Below are 12,445 nucleotides of genomic sequence, written 5' to 3' on the forward strand. Positions count from 1 at the left end.
GTTTCTATCCCCAGCACTATTTAAACCCTTTGACATAGAAAAAAATAATATTGTCTCGATCCTTATAAGAAGATATCGTCTCAAAAATGCTATGGCATGTATATCCATGTCTTTCTAAGAAACAGTTCACGATTTAATCTTAAACCACATAAAACATTCAGCATCAGATTCAAGCATTTGACAACACAGAAAAGTATGAAGAAGGCAGATGATACCTGTTTTAAACAGCTGCCACCGTTACAACTGAATGACGCAGTCTGGAGTCATTTAAAACAGAACTATTTACCAAAAAGTGAGGTAACTGTTTTGAAAATATGCTGGCACATGTTAACTCCTAGAATTTTGTTCCAGAATTAAATTAATCCCTTTGGGATTTAGTTTCCTTATGTGGGTGGCCAAATCAGAAAACAGCTGGAGACATTATACATTACAATACAATACATAAGCTTTATTTAACATCGATATTTTAAAACAGTGCGACATAAGCTCCTGGGAGCTTTTAAAATTGAAATATATGCACTACAATAAATAACATTTACATCACAAGTACAATACATGGCAACTATCTATTCATTTTCATGCAAACATATATAAATCATCAGTCAGCATATAAGGCAAATAGTAGCAAATGTAAAATAGGATTAAAATGAAAGAGCAGCACTATAAATAGTCAACAATGTAAAAGCATAAAGCAGAGCTGTTATGAATAGCAAGCAGAACAATGACATGACTAGCCGTTCCACGAGTTTAGAAGATTCTTAAATTGAGAAAAAGATGATTCTCTACGAAAGTGGTATGGCAGGTCATTCCAGGTTTTGAAAGCAAAATATTTTTAAGGAGTTTAACCCATACCTTGATGTTCTGACACTGAGTTGGTAGTTTCACTGTGTTCTGATATCTGAAATGATATTTATTACCCTTTATTTCAATTAGGTCATGTAGATATACTTTGCTCTATCTATTAATTATCTTGAAAGGTTCAACTGCAATAATTCTAATTCTTCATACTTTCAGTGATGACATTTTTTTAGCCTCATTACAAAAGTGCCAAGTGACAGGACAATAATTAAAATTGGACAAAATAAAAGAGTGTTAAATTGTTAACCTTCCCAGTTTATTTAATTGTTTCCCTATCCTTTTTAAAACATTTAACTGTTTTGAGGCCTTTTTGCTAATATTTGCTATATGAGTATCAAATTTGAACTGGTAATCTATTGTTACTCCCAAAAGTTTTACTTCATCCTCACATTTTATAGTATTATCACCAAGATCGAAAGAAATGTATTGATCATAAGTTTTTCGGCCAATGGCAAGTGCCTGAAATTTATCAGGGTTGGCTTTCATCTGATTCATTGCAAACCAGGCTATCAATTTTAAGCTATCTGACTCCAATTTTGTTTTGACTTCATCGAAATTGTATCCAGCATAAGAAAGAGTATTCTCATCAGCGTAGATATAGGGAGAAGAATCCTGAATGAAAAGAAATATATCATTTAGAAAAATATTGAATAATACCAGGCCTAGAATTGACCCTTGAATACATAAAGGGATTACACTTTTAATAATATAATATATAGCTTTAGTTGAGACACCTATCCTTTTTGAGATATTGTGCTGTATATGTTTTTATGTTTTTACCACCATTGGTCCACCATTGTGGAACCCCTAAAAGAATTAATTGAGACCCTGGTTCCTGAATCCAACAAAATGTCAGTAATAAGAGGGTGTTATGCATATTTTTTACATTCCAACCAAAGATGTCCCATTGATGTCAGAAAATTAAAAAAAAAAAAAAAAAAAAAATTAATAATGACTCATTGAAAATTTGATAGCATTAGAAATGGTCCATTCTCAAAATTTGCATCCCAGTCATTGATAAATTGACATATTTTTGTGTTGATTTTACAATATAAGGCAACAAAATAGTATGTCTGTGTCCTGCTACCCGTAGTTTGTTTTGCCTAAAGTGCCTAAAGTTCTAGTTTCTTAAAAATCTAATTATTCTTATAATCAAATTACATATGTATTTGGAAAGAATTATGAGCATACAGTGGGTTATGTTTGTGGAAAACCTGTAATCCATTACATATGTCCATAAATAAAGACCATAACCTATCTTCTGGAAACTTCTCAGATTTCTTTACCATCCTTTCTATCAAGTCTTGTAGGAATCCTCGCTATTAAGAAGAAATAAACACATAATCAAAGCATAGCTATAAATACACTTCGTTTTACTAACTAAAAGAAATAATGTTAGCCTTTTATGTAAAATTTCATTTCTCTTTCAATGACTTACTTTTATATAAATATTTTGTGTGAGGCAAAAGGTTGGTTTTGGTGGATGTAAAACATTTGAGAGAAAGAAAACAAGCATTTCTTTTTTCCTAATAAATTAAATATCTGTATGTAAGTTTATCTTGTACACTATGATAAGTTACTTGATTTTTTTTTGACAGAAACTTTATACATGTACATGTATATAAGCACTATATTAGCCAAAAAAAGTCCTCTAGATAAAAGCAACATTATTACAAGGTTATGAAACTTAAGTCACACACTTGCAATCAAACACCTTATCATGTCATGGTCATGCATAAATGTTTTGGGCAGCAAGATAATTTAATTGTTTAATTAGTTTATGCCAAATTGCTGAATTTTGGTAAAATGTCTAGTCGCAAGATCCTCATATATAATTTTTTGTTGGAAAAAAACTGGAATGTGAAGTTTACATGTGCTCATTTATAACGTATGTCACTGATGATAATATTAATAAATGATGACTGTAACCTATATTTCTCCTTATGAATCAGAAAACTCTGTTGGTTATCCTAACAATCTTTTTCAGACTTCAATGAAAGATGAAAGAAGATTTGAATGCTTACTGTCTGCTCTTGGAACACCTCCTTTATTTACATCATTAAGAGTTAATACTCTGAAAACAAATATTAACAAAGCCATTGATATTTTAAAGGAAAGATTACAGGAAGTGAGTATACTAAATGTATTACTGAACCAATGGAAGCTTGTTGTGAAAGACCAACAATCAGGTACATGTACAATTGTAAATGAAATTTAGTTACATGTACATGTAGCACTTTCCTTTACAGCAAAGAAACAGTAAGTTCATGCTAACAAGAAGACCTTATTTAAACTCCTTCAATAGCAAACATCCTGTCTGTATGTTTCCGATTTGTCATTCTGTCCATCTATCCGTCTTATTGGTCTACTTTTTTACCTTGTAACTGTTAAATAGATTTTGATGAAACTTTATAGAAAAGTTAGGCAACATATGAAGATGTTCAAATAAGAAAGTAATATCAGGTTCCTCCAAGGAAGATTTTTGTTCACATGATTAGAGATCACCTGAAGTTGGGATATTCTTTTTGTAAGCTTTTTCACTGCATTCTACCAGGTTTTTCTCTCTTTAATTTCCTAATCTACTTGTAGAACAAAAGGGCAGTTTTTTGCCCATCTTAATAGAAGTTTATTTTCAAGTTTTCATATGATACTATATCAATATTAAAAAAATGTTTTTTTTTATTTGCCTAGTTTGCTGTATGATTGCCTAGCAATGCATTTTGAAAATATCATATTTTGAGGTTTCTCTTACCCAATATTCTTAAAGATTGGACTTATTTTCTATATAGATCAGGCTTAGTTCTCATCTTGTGTTATTAAAACCAAATTACTGTTGGTTTAAAGGATAATAAAAAGTAAATGATAATTTTTGCATAAGTTGTGTCAATAAAAACAACTCAGCAACGGAATGTTTTTCATAGTGACCAGCAATTTACCCTTTGATTTGTGGTATAAGTGACATAACCTTATGTAACATTCCACTTTTGAAATTTTAAGTATGTTTTGTGTGTAGTAATCTGTAAAATTTTTAGTATGTTTCGTGTGTGGTAATCTGTGAAATTTGAAAACCATAGATATAAAAATTGTGCCTTAATGTGAGCAATTTGGACTCCTCTAGTGTTATATCAATTCCTAAAACCCTATGATGTTTCTCCACCAAGAATCATCTATTTTCCTTGTCTAAAATAGACATGCATATATAAAGAGTTGTTTCTATGGAATAGCACAGAACACCCAATATCTTACCATATCTCATCCTTTTACACATTAATACATGTATTAAGAGTGATGTACACATATAGCATTAACTTCAATAGGTTTGGTTAAATGACTATGTAATTAAATTGTATGACATTCATGTACAATTGTTTATTTAAGATGTACAGTATGAAGCAGCAAGAACTGCCAAATATATATCGACATCCAGGTATGAATGATGTCATGGTGATTGAAAACAGGGGGCCAGTACCTAGAGAAAGATCTGTGTAAGCAACCCCATGAACTAAGCAAATATATGTTGAAAAATTAAACATTAATCTTGCAAACATTTTTTTAACACTTGTATCAGCTCATTAAGTTTGCTAATAACCAAATATTTGTAACAACTGATAATATGTATTTTCTTATTTATTAACCAGCATAAAATGATTAAGACTAAAGATTTCTAACATCTACAGCTTTGAGACAAGTCTTATCAGTTGCTTAAATAAATAAATGGAATATCTGCCAAAAGATCATGTACACTGATTTAAGGAGGTAGACGGTAGACGTAGGGTAAGGGACACAACTCTTAAAAATCATTGGAACGTTTGTATTCAGCATTTTACATCAATCTAATGTAAGCATCTAATTAACTAGGATTCATTTTATTCTGCCTCAAAGGAAAGCTTGAGAGGCTTTGGTGAAATTGAATATAATACAAACATATCACTGATTTCATGAGTTATGTCCCTTACCCTAGGTCTACCTCCTTAAACCAATAAAAGAGTGGTTTTTGGTATCTGACATTTTAAAACTAGCATTTAGTTGAGAGATTGGAGCCATTTCAAATGGTATAAAGTATTGTTATACTGAAGCTGACAAGGAATATTGTCAAGCTTCATCTGCTCTTTAGTCCTTCTTTCTCTTCATCTTTAATACATTGTGTACTATTGCATAATGTTCAAGAATCAACATACAAATGTACCTATTCTTGAAGAAATTCAAACTCTACTGAGGCAGAGTAGAAAACTCACTCAAATTTAACCAGTTCTGAATACAATTTTCAATATATTTACTATATGGCTATATAAATATTTGTTAAAATTAGCCAGCCCTGCCAAAAAAGAGCCAGTCTCGGGCTGGTGGGCAGGCTACTATTTCAAACTCTGTCAAAGGTCATGATCACATTGAGACTACCTTGTAGAAAGTCTTTAACATTCTTGTCAACTCTCAGGAATCAAACATTGTACAATGTATATTGTCAGTTGACAAAACTTGGTACATTACAAGTTCTAACCCACCTTAAACTTTTATATTTGCTACCTAGGTTACAAAGTACAGGTAACTTGGTCACATCTCAGGGAGCCACCTTTTTACATATGTCTTTTAAATTTTTGGTCATTTTTAGGAAAGAGGTAGTTGTAGATATGACATGTGGTATGGCAGTTCTTAGAGGTGCTGATGTTTTTGTACAAGGTATTTTAGGATGCACTGGAGGTAAGTTTTACCCCTGTAGAATCAATAACTCTTATTTAACCAAGTTTTGCACTATTTCATTTTAACTAGGTCATGTGTATACATGTATGATAAATTCTTGAACATTATTAATACTTTTTTAGCTCATGTGTACATTACATGTCAACTAAAGAAGCATAATTGTAGGACATGTTATAATTTGTTGTTTATATGGCACAATGCAAAAAAACGTCTTGCATCACTTTAATATATTTTTGTTTTGACTACTACTTTGTATTGTGACCTTGAAACTGTTTAGGCCTTTTTGAAAATAATAACTTTCAAAATATGATTGAACTCAAGTTTTTATTTTTCTTTGTCTTCTTACTGTACATATCAGTGTTTACTGGTACACACTTCACATATGCCACATTTGATCATTATGATTGTTGCATTTATATGATTATCATATATAAATATTGGCTGGCCAACATATGATTATCATATGAATTGAGCATTCAGTGATTTACATATGTTTTGATAATATATGTTTATCATGTGTATTACTGTTTTGCTGTGTTTACCAGTACTCCACACTTTAAATCTTGGTAAATGTAGAATGTTTATGCAAAAAAAAAACACAGACTTTAACATTCAGCTGTTCCAGTCAATGCAGGTATATACAGGTAAACATATACATGTATGTAAGAATGTGCATTGTTTATTTATTTCTTATTCTGTATAATTCTCCTATCAGATCAAACTTCTAATTAAATTAATTATAAGAATTGTGTTAAAAGATGGTCAGATAAATAGTATGCACAAACAAGGAACTCTATGAACTCACAAGATTGATAACAAGTTCAATAGATATGTAATGAACTAGTATTGTGTATGGCATATACACTCTTCGATTAAATTTTTATCACAATGTTCATAATTTGTTGCTTTATGTACTGGTAGATGCTAGAGCTTCAGACAAAGTTGCAGTCTATGCAGATTTGGATGGTAAATGTCTCCGAGGTTACAAGTCTTACAGTGGACAGAAGATGTTTGTTGGTAATGGTATATTACAATACAGTAGGGAACAGATGTACTGTGGTATAGAGACTCTCTGGTAAGACAGCCATTAATCATTTTATATACTCCCCTCTCTTTATAGTGTTCATGGTGTTCTTCTGTCCAGCCACAAATTTTTTATTACAATTTTTCTGCAACTACTGATCACATTCACATGATATTTTGACAAAAGATTTATAGAATACATGTGATTAAGTCATTCCTTCAAAATTGGAGATTTGGTTTGAAAACTGGAGGCTTTTTATCAAAATTTGGTACATTACAAGTTCTAACCTACCTTAAACTTTTATATTTGCTACCTAGGTTAAAAAGTACAGGTAACTTGGTTACATCTCAGGGAGTCACCTTTTTACATATGTCTTTTAAATTTTTGGTCATTTTTAGGAAAGAGGTAGTTGTAGATATGACATGTGGTATGGTCAAATATGTGTGAAACTTAGGGGAAACCTTACATTTTCTTGAGAAAAAATGCTGAATACTCTATTTTTAATGTTGAAATAAACCTGATAGACTAACATTTGAAAGTAAAAAATGATTTGATGTATTAATGACAATATGTATGTAACAAGAACAGTATTAACATAGATATCTTTCTCAAAATAACTTTCATTTTAAAATTGTAATCATTATAATAGCTGCTATTACTTAAATAATTTTCATTTAAAAAATGTCACTACAATAGCAACTATTACATAGATATGATCAAAATAAATCCTTTATTAAAAAAAATGTCATCAAAAATGGCCCAAATTACACAAATTTTCATCAAAATATTTCCATTTTAAATGGGATCATCTCCTGATGCTATATAGTCATCTCACCTCATCAGTAACCACTAAAACGCTAAATTACTCATCTGTTTATGACTCTAATTAACATGTTTACACAACAATCTGTCAATCAATTTGTTCACCTGGGTTACTTGAGCTCAACCGAAAATGCTGTTTTCCATCCTCTCTGGCTTTTTTGTTCAGTAAATAAAAAAAATGGTGACAAAATTTTTTTTACAGTGCAGTGTTCTTAAAGCAGTAGTTTTTTTTTTCGACGGTAGAACTGCAGGAAGGTTCTAAGTTCCTTCAAATATTTAATACTGGCAGAAGTTCACGTATAATATATTATTATATGTATGATGTATTGTAGGATTTGATTTAAGACTGAAACTACATCAAATTTTTGTTTGTCAACTAAGTTTAAGTTGTCACAATATATATGTTTTTATATCAAGGGCAAAAAGAGGGAGTGTAATCAAGTAATCACAAGTAATCAATTTGGTCATAGTATTTGTTTGTTATTTTTAGTGGTATAGGTGTTCTCATGACAGAGCCCCTGTTTGAAGCACCAAGTCTTAGTGACATGTGTGAAGATATAATTTTCCCACAGAATATCCCATCCATAGTATGTAGCCATGTATTGAGTCCAAAACCAGGGGAGACAATTTTGGACATGTGTGCTGCACCAGGTACATTTGTTTATCCTTTTGTTTTTAAATTCCACTTACATTTTTAGATAATCTACAATTTTATGCTGTAGTGTACATAAGTAGTCATTCCTCAGAAAAAAAAATGACTTTAAATATTTCCTTTTCTCCTGCCTACATTACAGAAATTTGCATCTACTGTGATAAGTAATATATATTAATAATATCAAGTTCGAATATGTGCTGTAATGTTTTGCAATGGACATAGATTCTTTTATGTCTAAATATTAATATTATAGGTATAATCATATTTCTTTATTCTTGTTTAGGTGGAAAGACAACACATATAGCTACACTGATGAAGAATAAGGTATGAACATTTTGTCTCCTCCTTGTTTTGTACATTTGACCATGTTCCTTGTGTGGAAAGGGAAATCAAGGGAACCGGAATGTAATAAAACAAATACAGGGAACTAGAAGGTAATAAAAAAGATACACAATCCAAGGACAAAAAAAAGAAAATATAGACACACTACAAAGAACATGGTATAACCAATTCATGGTACAACCAGTTTGATTTACATTGACTGTATATTTACATGTAATATACAGTCACTGATTGGATATAACATTCTGTTTTGATGTTACAAATGTTACCTTGTTTTGATGTTGCCAGGATGTCGCCTGCTTGAAATTAAAAGCGTCGTTTTCCATGCTTAAAACATCATTTTTCTTTTAAAACATTGTTTCAGTGATATGACAATAATTGATCTATCAAAAACTTTGATATACAAATTTGGCTCGACCTGGAGAAAATACTCAGCAGAGCCTTGCATTATCCCACGTTTCTAAGCCTGATTTCTATAACAGTTTTTTTGTCTTGTCAGTGCACTGTTATTGCCTATATAACACAAACAATGACACAAAAGACTCCTCTAAAAAACTGGGAGCATGGAACAGGTACATCAAGTATTGTAATTGTCCTCTGTTTTTCTAGAAACACCCACTGATTTGCAAGCTGTCAATACAAATACAAAACAACACTGTTATATCACAACCAACTAACTATCAATGGGAATGGTAAAAATAAAATCTTGAACTTTCCAAGTCTTAAAAATAAAAAAAAAGAATCAAGAAATTAATCTTGAACTTAATAGTTTTGTATTTTAACCCCTTTTATTGTTTATCTCACATTTGTGAATTTAAATGGTTTATGAAATTTCTTCCTTTTTCATACTATTATATTTCATTCTTATTCAGGGAAGATTAGTAGCGATAGACAGAACACCACAGAAAGTGGAGAAAATATTGAGAAATGCCAAGAAGTGGGATCTGACAATTATAGAAGCATATCCATATGATTCTTCAAAGATTGTTGACAGTCAAGCAGGTAAACTGTAAAGTGTTAATTTTCAATGTGTTTCTAATAAAGTTCATAGTGTTTCATAAGTATCTTAAAAAGCTCAGTACATTTGCAAATGCTGTATAACTCACTAGATGAGATTTTCTGCTACCCTACCTACCTGATCATTTTATGGCCATTTTGGCTCAAGCATTTAAAGTTTAAATTGTTTCCTCATTGACTCAAGGTAAAATTTTTTTTTTTTTAAATAAAATAATTTCTCTACCTACCTGTCCTATTTCTTACTGGTAACAGGAAACAAGACTTTTATTTTGTTGGCCTTAATCTCTAGGCCAGACAACTGTTGGCCTTATAAGAGTTGGCCTTAATCCCAGTGGTTGTCATTGTTATTCGTTCTACATTTTTTGTTGTTATATAGATTAGGTCATTTTCCATCTTTAATGAATAATTTCACATCATTTATTTTTTTGGGGAAATTTACAGCTTCTTCACTGTAGGGGTTTTGCCCTTTATTGAAGACCATGTGGTGATCTGTAGAATTTTTATTGTTTGTTGCTTGGCATTTAGTGGATGACTTTTCAATTGGTAATCATACCACATTCTCCTATTTTGATATTAAAAAAGAATAATTCCATTAAAATTCCTGGAATTACTCATTAATTTCAATTTGTGTTCATGTAATGTTACAATTATGTATGGTTGGACACTTTGTATCATGCATCCTAGCAAATCAATCAATCTGGTTGTGTTTTGAACTAACTCATGCAATCAGATGTTCCTATACATTGTATCACTATATCTTGTATTTTGTTACTGTATTGATTCGCATCAATAAGGTTTGACTAAAAATGTGATGCTGTATTCTGCTATACTCAACAGATTTCAAAACAAATAAAAAAAGAGAGGACCTGCAAAGCTCAGCTATGGTTACATGAACTGTATTGATTAACCATCATTTATTTCAGCATATTAGATCCTAGTTTCATCTGTTTTCAGATTCATTAGGTGGTCCCCCATACTGTAGTGAATGTTTTGACAGAATTTTACTCGATGGTCCATGCAGTGCATTAGGTCAAAGGCCATCTACCAAAAATAAGATGTCTTTAAATAGTTTAAAGTCCTATTCCTCCTATCAACGGACAATAATTTATGAAGTAGGTATTGACATCAAACTGTTATAATAGTTTGTGTTGTTTTGAGAAGATGTGATTCTGACACCTGCTGTAATAATCTGTCAATATTATGTTATGAAATTCAAACTGTATATACATAATAAAGCTTATGAATATACATGGATTATTGCCAGGGTCTTTCCTTGATTGTTTTTATATAAAACTGTGAAACTCATCTAAACCAAACTTTGAATAGAAAAAAAAAACTGTTTAAACCAGACAAGTCACTTTTTATGAAATTAAATGTATTTTGAACATTGGTCATTTTAAAACATGTCTAAACCAGACAAGTTGAAAAGTCTCTCTGCTTCCAAAAATGTATTTTAACATTAACAGAACACGTGTCTGAACTGGAAAAATTTTAACATCTGTTAATACAGGTTTTACTGTGCTCTGTATTTTGAATTGTTCATGTGTTTTTATGTCATTTTTCCATTAAACTTGATTTTATCAGGCAGTGAAGTTGCTGAAACCAGGAGGTATATTGGTCTATAGCACTTGTACAGTTACTCAGGAAGAAAATGAGAAACAAGTTTCATGGATGTTACAGAATTTTTCTGAATTATCTCTTGAACCACAGGTGATCATTTAGACTAATAAGTGTGATGTGTGTAATAATTAGCAATAATAACCCACTGAAACTGACACTTTCAAATTTTTTCTGCTTTTACTCACTAGCAGTTTGACAGGTAGTCATGGCATCTGATGTCATTTCTTTTTTTTTTTCGTTAGAGTTCATATTGAAAATGCTTTAGTGTTTGGTATTATTTTCCTTTAATTTATATTTGTATTCATTCTGCTGTCTACATTATGTTTATAGATTGTCTCCTATAGGTTTCTATTTTCATATTTTTAATCATATCTTTGGACTCAGATGTTTCGGAGTTGTTCTTGAGTTGTCTCTGAGTTGTCCTTGAATTGTCCCTAAGTTGTCTCTGATTTGTCCTTGAATTGTCCCTAAGTTGTCCTTGAGTTGTCTTTCTGTTATTTCATTTCATTAGATTTTGTGCTGATAAATGATGTATTCATCTACAATTTTTTTTTCTGAAGAAACTTTTAGGGATGCTGATGTTTCAGAAGATATTCATGTGTTGCTGATCAAACAGAACAATTATCATAACTATTACCCTTTATATTGGACAGGTGCCCCATATAGGACAGACAGGGCAGCCATGTGAGGGTTTGACTGAAGACCAAAGGCAGAAGCTACAGTTCTTTGATCCCACTTCAATTTACTCCCAACAAACTGTTGATAACGATACCATAGGATTCTTTATTGCAAAATTTAGAAAAAAAATACATGATAGCTGATGGAGGTTTTTATAGGGTTGCTATAGAAATGCTAAAGGAAAGTGAGGATTAGATACAGCAAAACTCTATGCTCTCCTGAATCAATTCGATGCAGATTTTTAATTAACTTCCACAAACCTAAAACATTACATCAGATACTATTGGAACAGATATACCTTGAATTCGAATAAGCTAGCAGGGACAGATCCAGAAATTTATGGAAGGGAGTTCAGGGTACCATTTCTAATTTTTGCCCTAACTTTGCATTGAATTAACCAATTTTTTCAGCAAATTTTGAGGTTTCCATTCCCCCTTTTCCTTGGATACACCACTGGCAAGACACTTTTCAGGTTGTTAAATGTGATGAAACCAAAAATCTGTTGAAATAAAAGTTGTATTTATTTCAAATGATTTATTTTTATCTATTTAGTAATGTAAAAAGAATAGTATACAAAAATACAAAACAGCAGAAATAAAAATATGTAAACTATATAACAGATTGGTCATCAACATTTATATTCTATGTATCATTGCAATTTCATATATGTGTAGAACATTTACAAATACAATTAACATCATTATATATAAAATATTATTACTGGCAGCATT

General features: G+C 31.1%; 1 protein-coding gene across 1 annotated transcript; it reads left to right on the forward strand.

The window, feature by feature from the left end:
• Window positions 1–12,244, forward strand: LOC148603788 (tRNA (cytosine(72)-C(5))-methyltransferase NSUN6-like). Its single transcript, XM_088551930.1, has 11 exons — window positions 1–297; window positions 2,846–2,986; window positions 4,237–4,343; window positions 5,468–5,556; window positions 6,478–6,631; window positions 7,893–8,053; window positions 8,341–8,381; window positions 9,272–9,401; window positions 10,371–10,528; window positions 11,001–11,126; window positions 11,690–12,244. The coding sequence occupies exons 1-11, from the start codon at window positions 97–99 to the stop codon at window positions 11,855–11,857; spliced, it is 1,476 nt and encodes a 491-aa protein (XP_088408056.1). The 5' UTR covers window positions 1–96; the 3' UTR covers window positions 11,858–12,244.
• The last annotated feature ends 201 nt before the right edge of the window (window positions 12,245–12,445 follow it).

The sequence above is a fragment of the Perna viridis genome, chromosome 11 (genome assembly GCF_037379345.1).
Source record: "Perna viridis isolate PV_CMFRI_1.1 ecotype Kerala chromosome 11, ASM3737934v1, whole genome shotgun sequence".
Taxonomy (NCBI): domain Eukaryota; kingdom Metazoa; phylum Mollusca; class Bivalvia; order Mytilida; family Mytilidae; genus Perna; species Perna viridis.